This window comes from Danaus plexippus (assembly GCF_018135715.1).
Source record: "Danaus plexippus chromosome 3 unlocalized genomic scaffold, MEX_DaPlex mxdp_34, whole genome shotgun sequence".
NCBI lineage: Eukaryota > Metazoa > Arthropoda > Insecta > Lepidoptera > Nymphalidae > Danaus > Danaus plexippus.
In genome coordinates, this window is record NW_026869846.1 from 626835 (window position 1) to 644580 (window position 17746).

General features: G+C 33.4%; 1 protein-coding gene across 1 annotated transcript in view; it reads right to left on the reverse strand.

Annotated features, from left to right (window-relative positions):
* LOC116771324 (innexin inx1) overlaps window positions 1-17746 on the reverse strand; it is a 28806-nt gene extending 11060 nt beyond the window's left edge. The window contains exons 1-4 of the mRNA XM_061527075.1: window positions 17494-17746; window positions 9476-9840; window positions 5682-5789; window positions 4854-5009 (exon numbers count right to left, since the gene is read on the reverse strand). Of these exons, the coding sequence (XP_061383059.1) occupies window positions 4854-5009; window positions 5682-5789; window positions 9476-9727 (516 nt within the window). The 5' untranslated portion in view covers window positions 9728-9840; window positions 17494-17746. The remainder of the gene's footprint in view (window positions 1-4853; window positions 5010-5681; window positions 5790-9475; window positions 9841-17493) is intronic.

The following is a 17746-nucleotide window of genomic DNA, read 5'->3' on the forward strand; positions in this document are numbered from 1 at the left end:
ACACATAGTTTTGTTATTTTATTTGAGTTCAACAGAAAGCGATACGAAAATGTCCGTATATAATACGGTCGACAAAGTTATTAAACTTAAATATGAGGAACCGCTTCATATGTAAGCTGTACCTCTGTATCCACTCCTACTTAGTTATTTTCTAGAATGAACTAAATGTGAACGAAACATTTATAAAGTGGTTTCTATGAAAATTAATAAAACATGAACCGAGAACAATGAATAACAGATCACCTTCGAAAAACTAATAAAAACACAAATATAACAGCTGTACATACAGAAAAATCAGTTTTTTTGTCAAAATCACCTTGAACGGGATCTCATACTATGGAACAAACTTAACACGTTCAGAACGTATTTGGTAGATTAATATAAAACGGTTTTTAACTGTTGCATTACAATTACCTGTAATAACGTGTTTGTAAATAAAACAAAGGCTAGACAAAAAACTCGTAAGTAATTTGGGAACGAAAAATATAATTGTTTTTTTTTTTAGTCCTGAATACAACGGCTTTGAACGGTAACATCAAAGTTCTACCCATAGACCAAACGTGAAGGACCCTCCAGTCACGGCAGATGTATGGATTGAGAGATCTTATTATGTTTTGTGACACGTCTCCCGGCAGATGCGTGTTCTTTGTCACAGCACCTGGCTTTTTTTGCACTTCCCCTCTGACAATTATAACCGAGATATTACGTATTATTTTTGTTCACAGCTTTTGATACCGAAAATTCTGCGATTCATCATAAAGAATCATCTGCGACGTACAAAATACAATAATTTAATTGAGATCCTTTAGGTCCCTTGTATTAATATGACTTACTACAGTTTATAATATATATATATGAAACATTTTTTTTTTTTTTTGGGAAAAATACTACGAAAAATTTTTGAGGGTTTATAAAGAACAACAAGTTAATTAAAAAATAATGTTCAGCTGTTAGAAAAACGCTATTTTATAACTATTCCGTCAAGGCTGGCAATTTCAGAGGCACGGAGACAAATTATTCGTGGACGTCATATAAAACGCTCGCATCAATTCTCCGTCGATAAAATGATGTGACATCGCCAAGTAAAAGGTAATATTGCAGCGAGGTTATCATCGGCGGCATTGTTGCATGCAAACTTAACGTAGCCAGCAATCATCTTCCATTTGCATGGCCGCCTCACGCGTCCTTACGCTGGAGACAGGCTATTGTTATTTACAATTACCGTTAATGCTTATTAATTGAATCATACTTTTCGTTATCGTTTCCATTTACTGTTATATTATGCAACGTCGGGAATGTCGTTTTAACGTTTCATTGTCTGCTCTAGTTCTGCTTTGTAACGTAATATTGTTGAAGTTTCACTCCCTTCGTCTAATTTTATTTCAACATCCTATATATAGCTTTACAAACGTTCCCCAGTCCTTGTATCAAGTGGCCCACTCTGATACAGGGATACGTGAATTGTTAAGGAGTTGGGGGTCCACCGAGTGCCTTGCGGGACACCAACGCTATTTGTTCTTCGTAAGATACGTATGCAACCCGTATCATTCATAAGTGGCTAATTTTACTTTCAATTGAGTGTTTTGTGATTTAAATTAGATATCAACAAAGCGATTGCTTTAGAAACTTAATAAGAATGATAATTTTATCAAACGCCAGTTATAGTAAATACATTTTTAATTTATATTATAAGTCAATAAAGTTTACGTAATTTTAACTCACAAATACTTCCAATACAAGATATACAGGGTGAATATTTATAAACCATATATACTGTAAGGTTGGAGAGACTGATGTCGGTGTGAGATGATACACAAAACGTGTTCTCTGATAACTGTTACCATCAGTTAGTGTTGAAAAAGTAAAAAATAATGACGTGAAGTCAGTTATCATAACAACTCACTCTAAGACATGAATCTGTGTGAAAAATAAACAACTAGATTCGAAAATCTCATTAAGGCTGTAGCTCGTTCTTTGAACAAGTTTTATGTTAGCGTACTTTCACCGACACTCTTGAACTGCGAGTTGATCGAAGTTTCCAAAGAAGTTGTTTCACGTTTATATAACCTATCCGAATCTAACAACGCAGAACTAATCTTCACTACCACACATGTCAGCAATATGTATTATTCAGACCCTGCTATTCGCCGCTTCCCGTGATCATAAAGAATGCCCGTTCGCCCGTCCGCCCGTCCGCAGATACAACGTGAGGGTCAACTAACACGTGGTCTCACGATACGTAGAAGACAATGCTTCATTTAAATACGTCGGCCGCATCGCCATCGGACACTGGAGGCGTCTCGGAATCTAATATGGAACAACACTTGACAACGTGATACAGTTTTTTTATAATGTAGACACGCTTTAACTCCATGAAATCTTAGGCAATTTGAATACGTATCTATAATTTAGTGAGAGAAAACAAAACATCTTTACACGTAGTGAGGACACGACAGAGTTATAATAGTTGCTTAGGACGAGGAAATGATTGGCATCATTAAATCAATTCCTTGGAGTGCGTTGACACGAGTTCAGACGGACGAGAATCAAGTACCGTTACAGCAGAAAGAGACATCAGACTACCCAATACGAGAAACACGGAGCCGGCTGGTGATGTAGGAACTGATTAATATAGGACCGCAGTAAAAACAATACGAATATAGACACAGTTTTACATAATGAAGCACATAAAAACAGTGACAAAGACAACGACACTCGAAAAAAACAAGTATGTCGTATCAACAGAATTTCAAGTTCAACTTCAGAAACGAATAGAACAAAAGGAGGTACGGAGAAGAGGTCAGATTTAGAGACGAAACATCAAAACCTGTGAAGAGACAATGACACACCACGTGGCCACTTGTGGCTCGTGAATGGCGGCTTGAAGCTTGAGTAAGCACGCACTACGACAACTATATATTGTTTGAATAAGTCTCTGCGATGATATGTACAAGGGAGTTTATTTACGATAACAAGTGGGAATGTTTTCAAAAGAGGAATTCTCGGCCAGAGCGTGGATAAAAGAATTATATGAAACATAAAAATAAGATTTAAGAGCAGCGTTTTTTTAATTCAACGCCGTCGTAATGAACGACCCATTTAACAGTTCAGCTGTGACAATACAAAATAATAAAACAAGAGCTCCCTAAAAACGCGATTTCTAAGCAAGTCCCAAAGACAACGTTAATATTTAAAGTCAAGACGTAAAAGTGTCTTGATTTCAATTACAGCCAACTGTCGTAGAAGACCTTGATAGGGTGGATTTCGGGGAACGGAAACCAATTACGTTGAGTCAGCAGCGGCTGTCAGTAGATCGATAAATACGGAAAAGCCGGCTCCTGATACGAACAAGCATGTCGGAATATTAGAGCAAGTTTAACAATCGTCAGACGTGATCTCTCCGATACGATCCAATCGTAACAATACAGAGAACATTACGTAACGATGTAACGTGGCCAATGACCGGGAGTAAAAAATTAGGAACAGATCAATTCCGTTCCTCTAGATACGTTTTTGTTGCTTACAAAATTTGGACAAAAAATCCAAGATACGGATAAACTTGAGTACATTAAACGGGTTTAGTACAAAACGCCATTAAAATAAATCACTACCAAGTGTTTTTTTTTTTAATGTTCAGAGAGTTTAAACATTATAAACTGCCAGCGGCATTTTTCTTTCCTGACATCTACATCTAGGACTGTTAACTTATTAATGACCCAACACACGAAGTCAGTTCCCAGACACGATTTGTATTCCATTATCGTCCCGGGCCAGTGGACGCATCCGCGACAGTTCAAAACTCACGGCATAAAGCGACAAATAGCATCATTATGTACATTCCATAATACAAATGTTATGCCACTACAGAAAATATATTAAGAGGCTTTCTAGAGACGTTCAATCATATAACCCTGTTGCTAGCATCAGAGCAATATTGACTAAGGTCTTGAGTTAAGGATTAAATTCTAAAACAAAGTATCGAAAATTCAACAAGAGAAAGATTGGAATGTGAGACCCCGGTAATATATGGTTCCTGTAATTTTTTCTCTATAAATATTTTCATTTTACACCCTATATATATAAAATATTTAAAAAATATCAATTATCTTTGTAAAGATTTCTTTCATACTAAAAATATATATATAAAATATATAGACATAACGCGAGTACTCGACAATTAAGTGGCTTGCTTTTATTTATTGAAAAAGCTTTTAGTCATTAAGATGTTACAATATTAATGGTCGTTTCGAACAGCTCTGACTCCTCTGTAGTTTCACTTTAAGCCACCCGCGACCCTCCTACCAACCAATACGGTACTAATTAACGCTTTTCGGCGCAGTTTACAACAAGGTATTTTTCAAAGCTCTCTTTAATTTCTCACCAAAATTTTAATTATTGATTATTTCTAGTTCAATGCTGGAATAGAAACATCCTTGTGTGTGACATTCAGTGACAATACGGTGAGGGATTTTCACGGATTGACGTATTATGTGTGTGTGTGTCAAAGTCATTATAGTGTGTGTAATGTTTATTATAAATCATTTAATGTATTTCTCATACATTTTATATAAAACACAAGCATTGTACATTTAATCGCCATTTAAACTTAGGCTGTTTTAAATTCCACGTTCCTCGTTACGCACAAATTTTTTCAAGTGTTATTATTATGATATAAAAGTCACTTTATAATATTTGAAACAAGAAATGTAAACGTAAGCTTAAAATCCAACCGCACACAAAATACATGTTTACAAAAGATAATATAGGACTATTTTGTTTGAGGTGATTTTATCGACAAGAACTATTTTCAAAGTGTCGCTATCACACAGCCCTAAGTGCCATCCGTCACTCACCCTCTCGTGTCTGATGAGGTAGTTGATGATCATATCTTTCTTCTTTTCCTTCTCTTCAGCGTGACAGACTCCTATGTTGAGGCCCATCACTATAGTACGTAAGAGACCCCCCTCGAACGCATCCCATAGATACTTAGGCGTGTAGCACATTATCGCCTGGAAGTTATTAATTTATGAAAAACAAAAAATGCTCTCGACTTTGCCAGTCTGATAAAAAATTATCTCGAAAAATAATTTATTAAAACCTTTTATGATAAATTTTAGTTTTCAAGACGAGGTTGTAAGATACGGACACTCATTATAATATTCGCTCATTAAAATGCTCTTAAAATAACTGAATAACATATTTAATCATAAAGAGACCTAAATAGTATCGCAGCTATATACAGAAGGGCGTTCCATTAAGATCTGTGTGTACCTTGCCTTATAAAGATACAAAGGTGATCTCATATATTAAGTAGTAACGTTTAACGTGTGTCAGTAGGTCAAGTTTCATGGAGTTGTCTAGACCCCGTTATGTCTCAGCTCTGGTTAGCCTTATTCCGTATGAATTAAATTATAAAGCTATTTAATTTTTTGACCTAACTTTTAATAAATTATCTCTAAATAAATAAATGCTGGCTAAATTATAAAAAGAGTAATATAGAAACTGCTTGTGATTTTAAAGTTTTTGTTTACGAATAGTTTTTTATAATTAAATATACATTATTAATAAATACCTCTTATAAAAAAAATAATACACACACACAAGCACACTTCCAAAAACACACACACACACACACATAACGAGTACTCGTATGTGTAATATAATGATAATAAATCACTGACCTGGAAGAACAGCACAAAGCAGACCCACTGGTAGTAGGTGTAGTATTTCTTCTCCTGCGTGCTGTCCCATTCGTTCATCACACCTGGATGAGCGACCTCCTTACCAACCTGGAGTATTATATTCAAATAAGATCACGAGCAACTCTTAAGCCGGATACACACTATACTATTAAATCATAATCCCTATTATAAGACCACTCCAATCATTAATTGTACCTACTTGATATATATTTATATGAAAATATATTAACAATACTCATGCAGTACGTAGAAACATCTTATAAAGGAATCATGTTGTGTGTTTTAATTATCGATATGGAACTTTGGCTCGCACTAGTTTGAATCCGTCTTAATGTTTTGCTCCTACTTATTATATGTTTGCATACAAATACCTGTTCCCTGCGGTTTTACCTTCATTTTAAGTCATTATGTCCTAAAATAAGTGATAATCCTTATGACTTCTATAGGATCCTTTATCGGATGCTGGCTTGTTAACAACGAAACTACACGAAGACAATGACATTAACATTAAAGAGTAATTTTAAAAACCGAGTAAAAATAGTAAATAGTTCTGTAAAATTCATCTTTCATGAAGTATATAAAATTATTAAATACTATATATTATTTGTGGTGTTTGTACTATCCATAACGTATATGTATTCCTCCCATGTCACGTAGTATGGTCCTCCTAAGAGTGAGAGACTAACAAATACCCATTGGTATCCACCAAGTCTCCTTATTGTCAGAAGTAAACACAAACATACATTACATTATAAGTACAAACAGAAAGTCGCTCTGTCTATCATAAATTTAAAGATTTATAGCATTTTATGATATTAATGCAGAATGATACGAAGAAACGTCCAGTCGAAAATATCTTTTAAAAAACATATATGTATTAAAATTCAGTCATATATACGTCAAATAAGCGTACGGTATGTGAGAGGTTTTAAACAAAAAGCGATTTCGGCGCTGTAATCTCACTATCTAGTTCCGTATAGCGCTGTTATTGTTGTGACGTCATCGATTATCACCAGATGGAGGTCTTCGCCAAAGAAGTCATTAAAACAACATACAGTGACACAGGCATACATGTAAGACACATTAAATTGAAAGTCCAACGGAATGTAAAACATCATTACCACAAGTTTGTGACCACACTCAACACAGATAGTTTATAGTTTTCATCCGACTACTATTAATAACATTGTGAGCAAAGATTTTTGAGTGAAGTTATCGTAACTGACTAAAGTGTGTCAGTGGACACGTAGTACGGGTACAGATTTATTTAATTTGAACAGAACTGTGTTATAATGGGCGCGGACATAAAATAATTTGACAATAGTAACGAGAACGGACGATTGCTCCCAGCGGCAGATGTCGTCATGGTTTCGTCAGTATTAACATGAGCGTGGGACATATATAAAAGTTTCGTTTGTATGCAGTGCGATTGGAACAAACAGTGATCTAGATTTAATATTTTGGAAAATAGACTAGACGGAGAGTTCTTAAGTTAATAGCGCTTCTAGGTTTTATCTGGTCGACACTCCCCCAGACATTAAGTTACGAATTAACGTCACGAATACGCAATGTGAATCATGAATGAATCACGTCTCGTGTGCTCGTCCGCCGCTGGCACTGTCAACCTCGCAACTATTATTAATAATGCTGTAAGAATCTTTATAGGAAATGTCAATTGTTTAACAATAGACATATTTTTCGCCATGATACATAAATAAAATGACATTTTCATTTTAAAAGTACGCACAAGATAATACGAATTCTTATTACATCTGGGTGGTTTACTTCTTCACTCTTAAAGAGTACTCGGTCAGACCTAAAGCGTGTGTAGCTGTCGCTCTGTCGCAAACAAAGATATCAAATGACAATCTGCTCTGTATAATTGTTTTATATAATACATAGTAAAACAGAACACTATCAATTTAATTTCTAATCTAATAGGTATCGATACATCCCACAGCACATATCGAACTTTCATCTAAAATATTTTATACATATTTTAAGTAGGAATTGCTAAGTGAATGCTATCTCTTGTAATGAAATGTCGCCAAACAAACTCTTAATCAATATATACGTATGTAAGTGAGTAACCGCATAATGTCTCTTATATTTGATATCATAATTACGATCTCTGATGACCTGATGCTGCATCTCAATTTACATCGACATCGATAACTGGCCGACCTCTTAATCATCAATAATCACCATTCAGATCCCCTTACAAAGAGACACTTAAACTCGCAGATATCAGGACCAACTCGGAATTGATAAATTGCATTTCAAAGCGTCATTGACGTTTTTCTCGGAATGTAATCTTATCTTGAAAGCTGAATACGAAACTAAACTAACCAGCGAGTCCGGCCTGGACCGCTATTGTTGATGTTAAAGAGGGCCATGTACTGGGGACATTCATCATTGAGGAAATGGGCAGTTACTCCTCAATTGCAAGCACCTAGCTCGACTAATCGGCTGAGGTTCGAGTCACGCTGATTGCTTTGACCCCAACCGACCAGCCGATACCAACTGTACATTAGGCGGAATTATATTTAATATCTCTGTATCATTTTGTATTAAAGGTCGAATGAAGTCAGATAAAGAACCATCACCTAAACGGCCGTCTGACTTCATTGCCAACAGAATATACTGTAAAATTTATTTAACAATTATAATATGTCAGCGGGATTCCGAAAACGATAACACGCGTTAATAGAGAGAGAATTCAAATGTCGAATTACCAAAGCGTTACAAATTTCCATACAACGAGACAACGGGCAAATATGCTGAAATTGGCTTGATGTAATATAATATAAACATTGACACGATAACGGAAGAACAAAAACAAACGAATGTCAACCTCCACATAAACAAACATGTAACACGGTGACACAATACTCAATACAACAAAGGGTCTCGCTAAAATAGCCAGCCGCTGGCGGAGTGCCAAAACTGAAAGGAAAGCAGCTGGTCAACCAACTCTAGCTGACGTTTCATGACTTTTGACAAACGCTATGTTAGGTTAACTGTACCTATGTATAGAATACTATGCCTATACATTTAGTGACAGCTACTTGTTTATAATCTTACAAATTTTTCTCCTATAGGTTATATAATATTCAAGGAAGGAGAAAAGGATTATATTTTATATATTGTGTCCGACATGATGAAATATCAGCGAATGGTGCGTAATGAAGGACGGGAAGGGACGTCGATTCTACTCAACCTGATTGAAATATCGTACATACTGACAATTACGTTATTTGGACATCAGTCGAATGTAATTTTTTAATAGAATCATTGCCTCTTGATTGCTTTATCGAAAGATTGAACTTTGCCCTCGTTTGATAAAAATGTAGGTTTAAATTGACATTAGGATGAACGCGTTTCCGTGAGTAAAAGTAGAATATTATATGTAAAATGTAGGCTTTACTAATAAACATGACTACAAACAAGCAGACGTAACTAATAAAACAGCAAATATCGAAAATCTTATTAGCGACTTATTTAGGACGCGCCCACATCATCTAGCAGAACTTAACGAGACATTGTACCGTAACTATTTAACAGATAACCTAGAATTCTAGAAAGCTGATGAAATCACGTATTCACTGATGAAGCACCAATTCTCTCTCTGTAAAGATCAACAAGGAACTGATAATCACAGCGACATTTTCCTGGACGTGCATCCGAAACAGGTCACATGTATTTCTTTCTTTGTCTCAAGCAAATTTTATTGCAAAATAATGGTGGATGACTTACGAATAAAAAGAACTCACCTCCCTCGCGAAGGCGTCGGGCATCGTAAAGGTGGAGGTGATCCAGCAGAAGGTGTTGACGACGTGAGCCGGGAGCCCTCCTCCCACGATACACTGGATAGGCTGTCCCACATACTGGGTCGCTGTGATGATCAAGGAACACGTCAGCAATAAAACCGTAGTGAACACATTGTGCAGTCTGAACACGGCGTTGTCAGTCTTGATGGGCTGGTACTTGAAGTAAACGCTCAGGCCTCCGAGCAACTTAAACATTTTGATGCTTCTATAACATCATCGGGAATGTGCGCTAACTACGAAAAATCAGTCTTCGTTGTAATTCATCGATAGCGGAATGTTGTAGTGACGTTCTGCTGTCAGGCCGTCATCTGGAACAAGTTATTTGTCTTTTGTACTGAATTGAAAATACAAGTAAATAAGAAAAAATAAAACGAAATACGACCAGATAATCTTATTTTAATGATGACCTCTGTCAGACAACCTGACCTATCTGAAGTGAAATCTATGATGATGAGAGTATAGTGATAATATCATTGCCATGAATTATGTACTAACTTTGACCAGAGTACAAGGTTTATATGCTTTTTTTTATAACAGAATAGTACTTCATAAAATAAGAAGGAAATATTGAAACCCCTTGTACCCTGTGCTAAGCCAATGATTGTATCTTAGGGTAAGACGAGGGGTGACCCTTAACTTTTCTTAGGGTAACATGTCTTAAGATTAATTTATTTGGGGTCGGCTTTCTGTATGGGCTCAATCTCATTCGGTATAGACATTTTAGTCAGTTCTCTTAGCATTGTATAAAAGTATTAATTTTACTACACATAAGACTTAACCAAATACACAGTAAAAACACCGTAGTTTTAATTACGGTGGTAATCGGTTGGTAATCCTCACATATTGATGAAACTAAATAACATTGCAAACGTTATTACGACCCAAATAATGCCAGAGAAAACATTAACAGTTACAACATTTTAACATCAACTTGTTAAATACTCTTCAGCCCAACAGTTACAATTGCAAAGAGAAATCTAAAAACATACATTTGATAGTAAGATTCATTTTCACATGCAGCAAATTAAATATTTTATCAAACATTATTCCAATAACATTATTACATTCCAATGAGGTGATCGACTGACAGCATCCATTGTACACTTACAACAATTCGTACAAACAAAACTTATACTACAACGTTTCGTTGCGTGTCGGTCACGGTCGGAAATTTAATATATTTAGATAAATTTATTTTTTGCATAATTTCCCGAAGACGAACGCCAGCATCGACCCCGAATAAAATTTTTTTTGGAATTATAAACAATCAGAAATATTTGAGTATACTTCATATTACAGAAGCTTCTGGAATCGAGATTCTAAAGGTAAAGCATTTGTTATACCTATATATGTTTTAAACTAGTCAAAACCGTGTTGTCTTCACTTAGATGTATAAAAACAGAAATGCCAAACATACTGTAAATATAAAATATATTATATGTTATAGACAAAATCATTTCATATTTTTATTCATATATTAACTATCGGCCTTTCAGTCATAGCGAGACTTCACAGTAAATTATTTTTCTGTTATTAATCTAAAAACTCAATGAGAAAGATACTGGTAATTAGTTTATATACTTAGTAAAAGTGTTTCCAAAAGAACTACTCTCAATTTATTGCAATTTTAAAATTTATATTAATATAGAATTCATTGGAATACATATATCAAAATACATAGAAACGTGTACTTGTTGTAAACAATCTGACAACATATCTTTTTTTGGGTATACTGATGTGAAAATGACAGTCCGTGTAGAAATGTTGCCTTAATTGGTGTCAGTTTAGACGGTTATTACACATATCTCACTGTACGATCCATTGTTCGTTGGGTGACGTGTTTTGGGTTACTGTTACCATCCGTTGCTGAGGGCTACTTGATACCTGTCACCATATGATAAGACTGGATGCCAGGCTGCGACGAGCGTAACAATAAAGTTATAATTTTAATTATTATTATGAGACGAAGAGACGATACCTCTCAGCATTCCATGGATTCACCGTGCGGGTGAAGGGTCCATCGCGGTGCAGGGAGAGGAGCTTCAACAGTTACTGGAACTTGCGACCCAGGAGTAGGTAGGCATAATTATAAAAAACGAGTGATCTCCTCGTAGTAATTATTCATCAAAATCTTTTACTCGGTCTGTTATTTTCTAAAATCCGTTGAAATAACGGATACGATAAAGACGAGATCACTTTCTAAGTGATACAAAAGAAAGTAGATGCTGCCCGGTTACTGAATAAATCGTAAAAAGATTTTCGTTCTCGTTTAAACTTTGGCCGAAATAATACAAAAATATCATTGAATAGGGAGTTTAGTACAAGTGTGTTCAAAATAGTATCTGACCGTCTCCGTAATTTACAGAACAAAACTATGATAAATATATAACGTTACTTCGATTTACATAGATAGATACCAAAGTTTTTGTTTTTTTTATATATATATATATATATATATTCCATATATATTATTTACAACCAAATTCCATTAAAATATTCCAAGTAACCGTTGTAAAAACAATTTTCCTGCATTCTGTTCGGTATTAAACACTTTGAAGACGTTGACTGGAAAAATATCCAATAAAATAATTAAATCATCTTGCGGTCGAAATAATGAATTGCGAAAAACATCAGAAACTGCTTACAGCTTCGAATATAGTTTATTATAACGTAATTTATTTTAAATAAAATATTTTCGTGTAGAAAACCGATGTAAGAGAGATCGCGGAGGATTTAATCTCACCAATATAGTAACTGTCTCTCATAAAGAAGTTATTTAAGAGCGGGCCGCCGCCGACAGCGTCCGGGACAACACGGCAGCTGCTGGGTCATACGTATAGTTTTATAAAAAATATATATATAAAACTAATAAACCTTAAACTCCATGATGGATATATAAGGATTGCAATGACAACATATGTGTTATGTTTCAGAATCTTTTCGTTACGACTCCCGATGTTCGTGCTCTGAAATCACTAGCGTCGATTGCTATATAACATCTTCGCCATACAACAGCGTTGTCCCGGCGATGTTCGTATTTACATAACAACTGTCATAATATTTCGTACCGTGTACGCTCAGCTGATAGTTAGCATTCCTTACATAACATATATTAAGTTCAATGAACCCAGACAGTATGATACGTCTTTATTTTTCCTGTCAGCTGTTGTCCTAGACTGAACAGTGGTCTAGTCTTACTATTTCCTAGTGTCGCGTAGTCTAGATTACCACATGTTCAAGGTTATCTTTTATAACTTTTATAATTCGTCTAAAAGGAAACATTTTGATAAAAATAAAAAATGTAAATTATAACTATACTGTATTATTTATATTCTATACAAATAAACTTGAAGTATATTGAAGTTTTATAAAAATAGTAGCGTTTGTAGTAAAAAAAATTATAATTTTTGTCCGTCTTTCTGTTCCGGCTAGCCACGGAAACGGCCGAACTGATTATGACGACACTTTCACCAACAGCCAACTCATGTATTAACAAGTAAATATAGCCAGGTTTAGGGCAACTTTGATTTTTAATAATACATATAATTATTTTAAATATTCCGCTCGGAACAAGTAACAGGGAGAGCCGGTATTATTTAGAAAATATATTTTTTAAAATCCCTGTAAGAGACGAGACAGTTTAGACATAAAAATCTAGAGATATAACTGTTATGTTTAATTGAACCTTATATAATATAACATGAATCATTTTATAATATAATTATTGTATAGTAAAGGAAAATATCAAAGTTATTCCACCTCCGTGTCAATGAATACATTCACAACAATGTGTGACATTGAAACTGTACACGACGCTATAATTATAATTAAAAAAAAACATTATTAAGGATATTGGATTCATTTAAATTAAATACTAGCTGTGAGCCACTCGCTCCTCGTTGTAGTTATTTTTAAATTACTCGAATAAATTAAACATTAACTATATAATAAACTAAGATATTCCTTATGATATCAGTTATCTATTAGTGAAGTCGGTCCAGCCGTTTAAGAGATAAGCCGTTACAAACACACAGACCAACAGACAATTTTTTTGGAAATAATGAGACTTTAATTATATATTACTTGTTCCATGGGTAGTTAATATAAAGCTGTTATTTTAATATCACAAACGGACACTTCAAACGTTATTACTATTACAGACGTCATTCAAACATTAGTCATTCACATGTAACGAATATTACAAAACTGTGTCATTAAATATTGTAGGATAATAAAATTACATGTTTAAAGATGAGGATGAACGAGCTGGTTCGTTAAAATTATTGTCGAAACAAACAGCAGAGGCTTCATAAACAACATATACACATCATAACCGCAAAAGGTTACAAATGGGTCGGATAGATTACACGTAACGGTGTTACGTACCTACCTACAGAACCCATTACAAGTGTTACGTGAAGATCGGTATATACGCCATTAGGTATCTTATTTAGAAAAGAAGACATAGTATCAAAATTTCCTTGCTTATTGACAAGAGGATCTTACACCTTTTGGGTTAAAAATTAAAATGTTTTTCTTAGCGTGGAAGGACGCAACCTCCCAAATAACTAGCATTTTACCTCGACTTTGCAACGACTTCGTAATACATTAAAGATAATCCTTATAATGTTAACTTCGAAAGTTCGTTATGAATTTTCAACATTATGTATGTATGTGTGTTTGTTCATCACAGAAACTACGGAACGGATCTGTTGGATACCTTACTAGAACGAAATAGTAGGTACAGAAAATATATAAAAGAACAGTCTTTTTTATCAATAATATTTGGTCAATCATCAAAGCTTAAAACAGCATATATTCATACTAAAGTTCTGCACTGCAATATACAGCATCCTGTATGTAAAATTTCCAACACATTATTATACATTACAGTAGGTACCTCATCATTTATGAGTTCATGATTCCTGTGACCTTATAAAGTGGTCAAACTAATAATTCTCATTAAAAGGACGCCTGACGCTAAATAAGATCTACAGAATACTCATTAAAAATCAATCGATCGCCTGAAGTTGCATATACTGATATTAAAAAATACAAAGTTATATACTTCTTAAAGCAACGTTATTTACTTCATACGTTAAATGTTTCAGAATAATATGAATATACATAAGCAAACAAGTGTCGATTCATATTTGAGTTCTTGTGTTGCTACAAAATTATAAATCGCTAATCATTAAGACGGGAATAGACCATCAATAATGAACAGTAAATTATATTTCGTAACTTAAGTAACAGGTGAGGTCACTCGGAGCTGATAAGATGCCGCCTTTGTTCAACACTTTGTTTGGAAAATGATTCTTAAACGTTGACTTTATGTCATCATAAAAATTTGATTAATTTTTCTGACGTTATTACTGTGAAATGTCAAAATTGACAGTGACAATACGGGAGTTAAAAAAAAAAAACAGAAAAAAATGCAAATGATTAAAGCAAACAGTAAACATTTAAAACGTTAAGTAAATAAAGAAAAACAACATGTATAAAAGACGCGGGAATTAGCCAGTCATTGTGTGATAAATGTTTATAAAAACGTATATGAATTAAAACAATAAATAAACAATGAACATACAAACAAACAATAAAATTGTTTATAAATTAATGTGTATCAGTTCTACAGACGACTATATTTTATATGGAACAGTGACATAACAACATTTTAAACAGATTAAAAATAGTACAGCATTCCATTTCCAGATTTAATATATAGATTTGCTGTCGTCAGTATTTCAAAGCAAATAAATATAAACAAATGATTTGCAACAAATAAAACGTATAAATATATTACTCCCACCAAAGAAAACTAAATCTCTTTCAAGTGAAATTCATGTTTTCGAAGGAAAAAAGTTTAGGAAAGTCTAAATCTGTTAAAATAGTATTATTGTAACAGCAATAGGTTTTATATTAGTATATAAAACGACCGCCAACGGACGGACAGATTCCGGACCCTCATTATTAATACATTACGTTATAGCCGTACATGTAGATATAGTTAGGAATTTCTCCATCAAGAAGTACGGACTTAGGTAATACTTAGCCATCATATAATATTATTATATAAACAAAATATATATGTTCCTTTTGTTTTTTTTTATATCAAAGGAACACAGTAAAAAATAAAAAAATGATTTACAATCACAATCAATTTATATTTAATATTTGTTTTGGTGTTATAAAAACTTTTTTTATGATGTACGTATTTAAGTTATAGTAAGTTGGAAGGTGTTTTTGTTAGGGGTTTGATTTAAAAATTATTGTATGAAGTCGAGCTATTTCGATTTATATAGTATTATACAAAACTGACAGAGAACAAAAGTTATAATATTTTGTTATACAAATGAAAGTTAAATTAACTATAAGTACCAACAAAACGATATGATACTTATATTAGAATACCTACGGCTCAAACGATCCCGCTCAGCGGTCAAGGAGAACGGGGCAGGTGTTGGTGATATACTGCCTTCATACGTTTCAATTACTGTATATATTAGACTTATGTCGGCTAACTAAAACCGCAAATAAAAAAAAAATAGAATATACCGTTTTTTAAATTCTGTAGAGATCGTTACGAATAAAATTGGTAACAATAATTCGCACTGGCAATAATAGCTTGTGTTCTATTTTTAAGTCATAAATTTTGTTTTTCATTTAGATACAACATTAATTTGAAACATTTCGATCAGACCAAGAGGATTATGTGGTGAGATAACATAAAATAATATTACGTTAGCTTTGTAACATTAGTATTGGAGATCTAGTGGCAATAAATCAAAAGGTCCCGCCCCTACCCGGGTAATATTGAAGACGATTAACGAACAGGATGGACAAAATTACAGCGCGGTTGGTATACCGAAAAATGTGGTCCGTGACCGACGCACGTGACAGCCGATGTAACAATAGTTGGTCTTAAGTCTTAAGGAAATAGTTTTATAAAAGTTACAACTGACAATATTTTTATGATAAACTCTTAATTACTACTTTAATACTATTATCATAAGACTCTATTTCCGATGTTGCAACTAATATGTGTATTGCAAACTATATATATATATTATTTTAGTTATTGATTGTATTTTAAGTAACTTTATGACACCTGTTAAACATATACATAAATTAATGAACTTTGATGTCTGTTGGAAGAAAGATATACAAAGATTTCTTAAACGTTATACCTTATAGAGTGGTTCCTTTCAAAAAATGAAAGTTTTACACATAGAGTTATTTGACAATATTTTACTTATTGCCAAATCTTGTGCCGCAGATGAGAATCATAAAAGTCAGGTATTTCTTTAGCCAACATAATATTATAATGTTAACAAAACATTCACTTAATAGAAAAATATATTTAAGAATAAAGTAAGCAATAATAATTGATTTTTGGTAAAAAAAATTACAATCTTATTAAAAAACTCAGCAGTCCATACTGGGATATAGTTACAGCACCGCAATTCAGTCTGATCATAGAATAATTTCCATTCAGTAAAACGATAAACCGTCACCTTAGATACCAAATATTATTATGCTATGCTTCCCGAGCAAAGGAAAACAAAGTGTTTAAAAAATCAGTCAACAGGTGAACTTTAAAAATCAATTCCTACAGAGATCTAATATATCAGCAGAGAATAAATTGTAACTGGCCAAGTTACTGTACTTAGTTTGTAGGGAACTTTATAATATATTACGGTAAATTACAAAAAATATTGTATTTATTAATTATTTAAAATATTGTATTTTACTGAATAACTCTAAATATTTTAACTCATAATTACTTCCTTCATAAAGTAGGCTGTTACATTTTTGTATTCATAAAAAAAAAAACAGATCATTTTCTTAAAACTTATAATGGCAATCACAATTTTTTTTATAATAAAATAAATAATGTGGGACCTTGAAGTTTTAATTAAAAAAAAATAATAGGCAAATAATATTTAATATTTACTTACCAATTAACCTGTTTCCACTTAATCTGGACTTTTTTATAATTTTTCCAATGTTTAGTTTCCACTCTTCCAAATAAATTATTCAAATTTCAAAATAGAACTTTCTAATTTATTATTCCTTATAAAGTTCAGACTGTATAGTCGACAAACGTAATAAATTTGCCAAATATTGTCATATTTTCACTTAAAAAGTAAAAAGACGAAAATGAATCGCTACAACACACGACTAATTCCTACACTGAACAATTTATTTTGT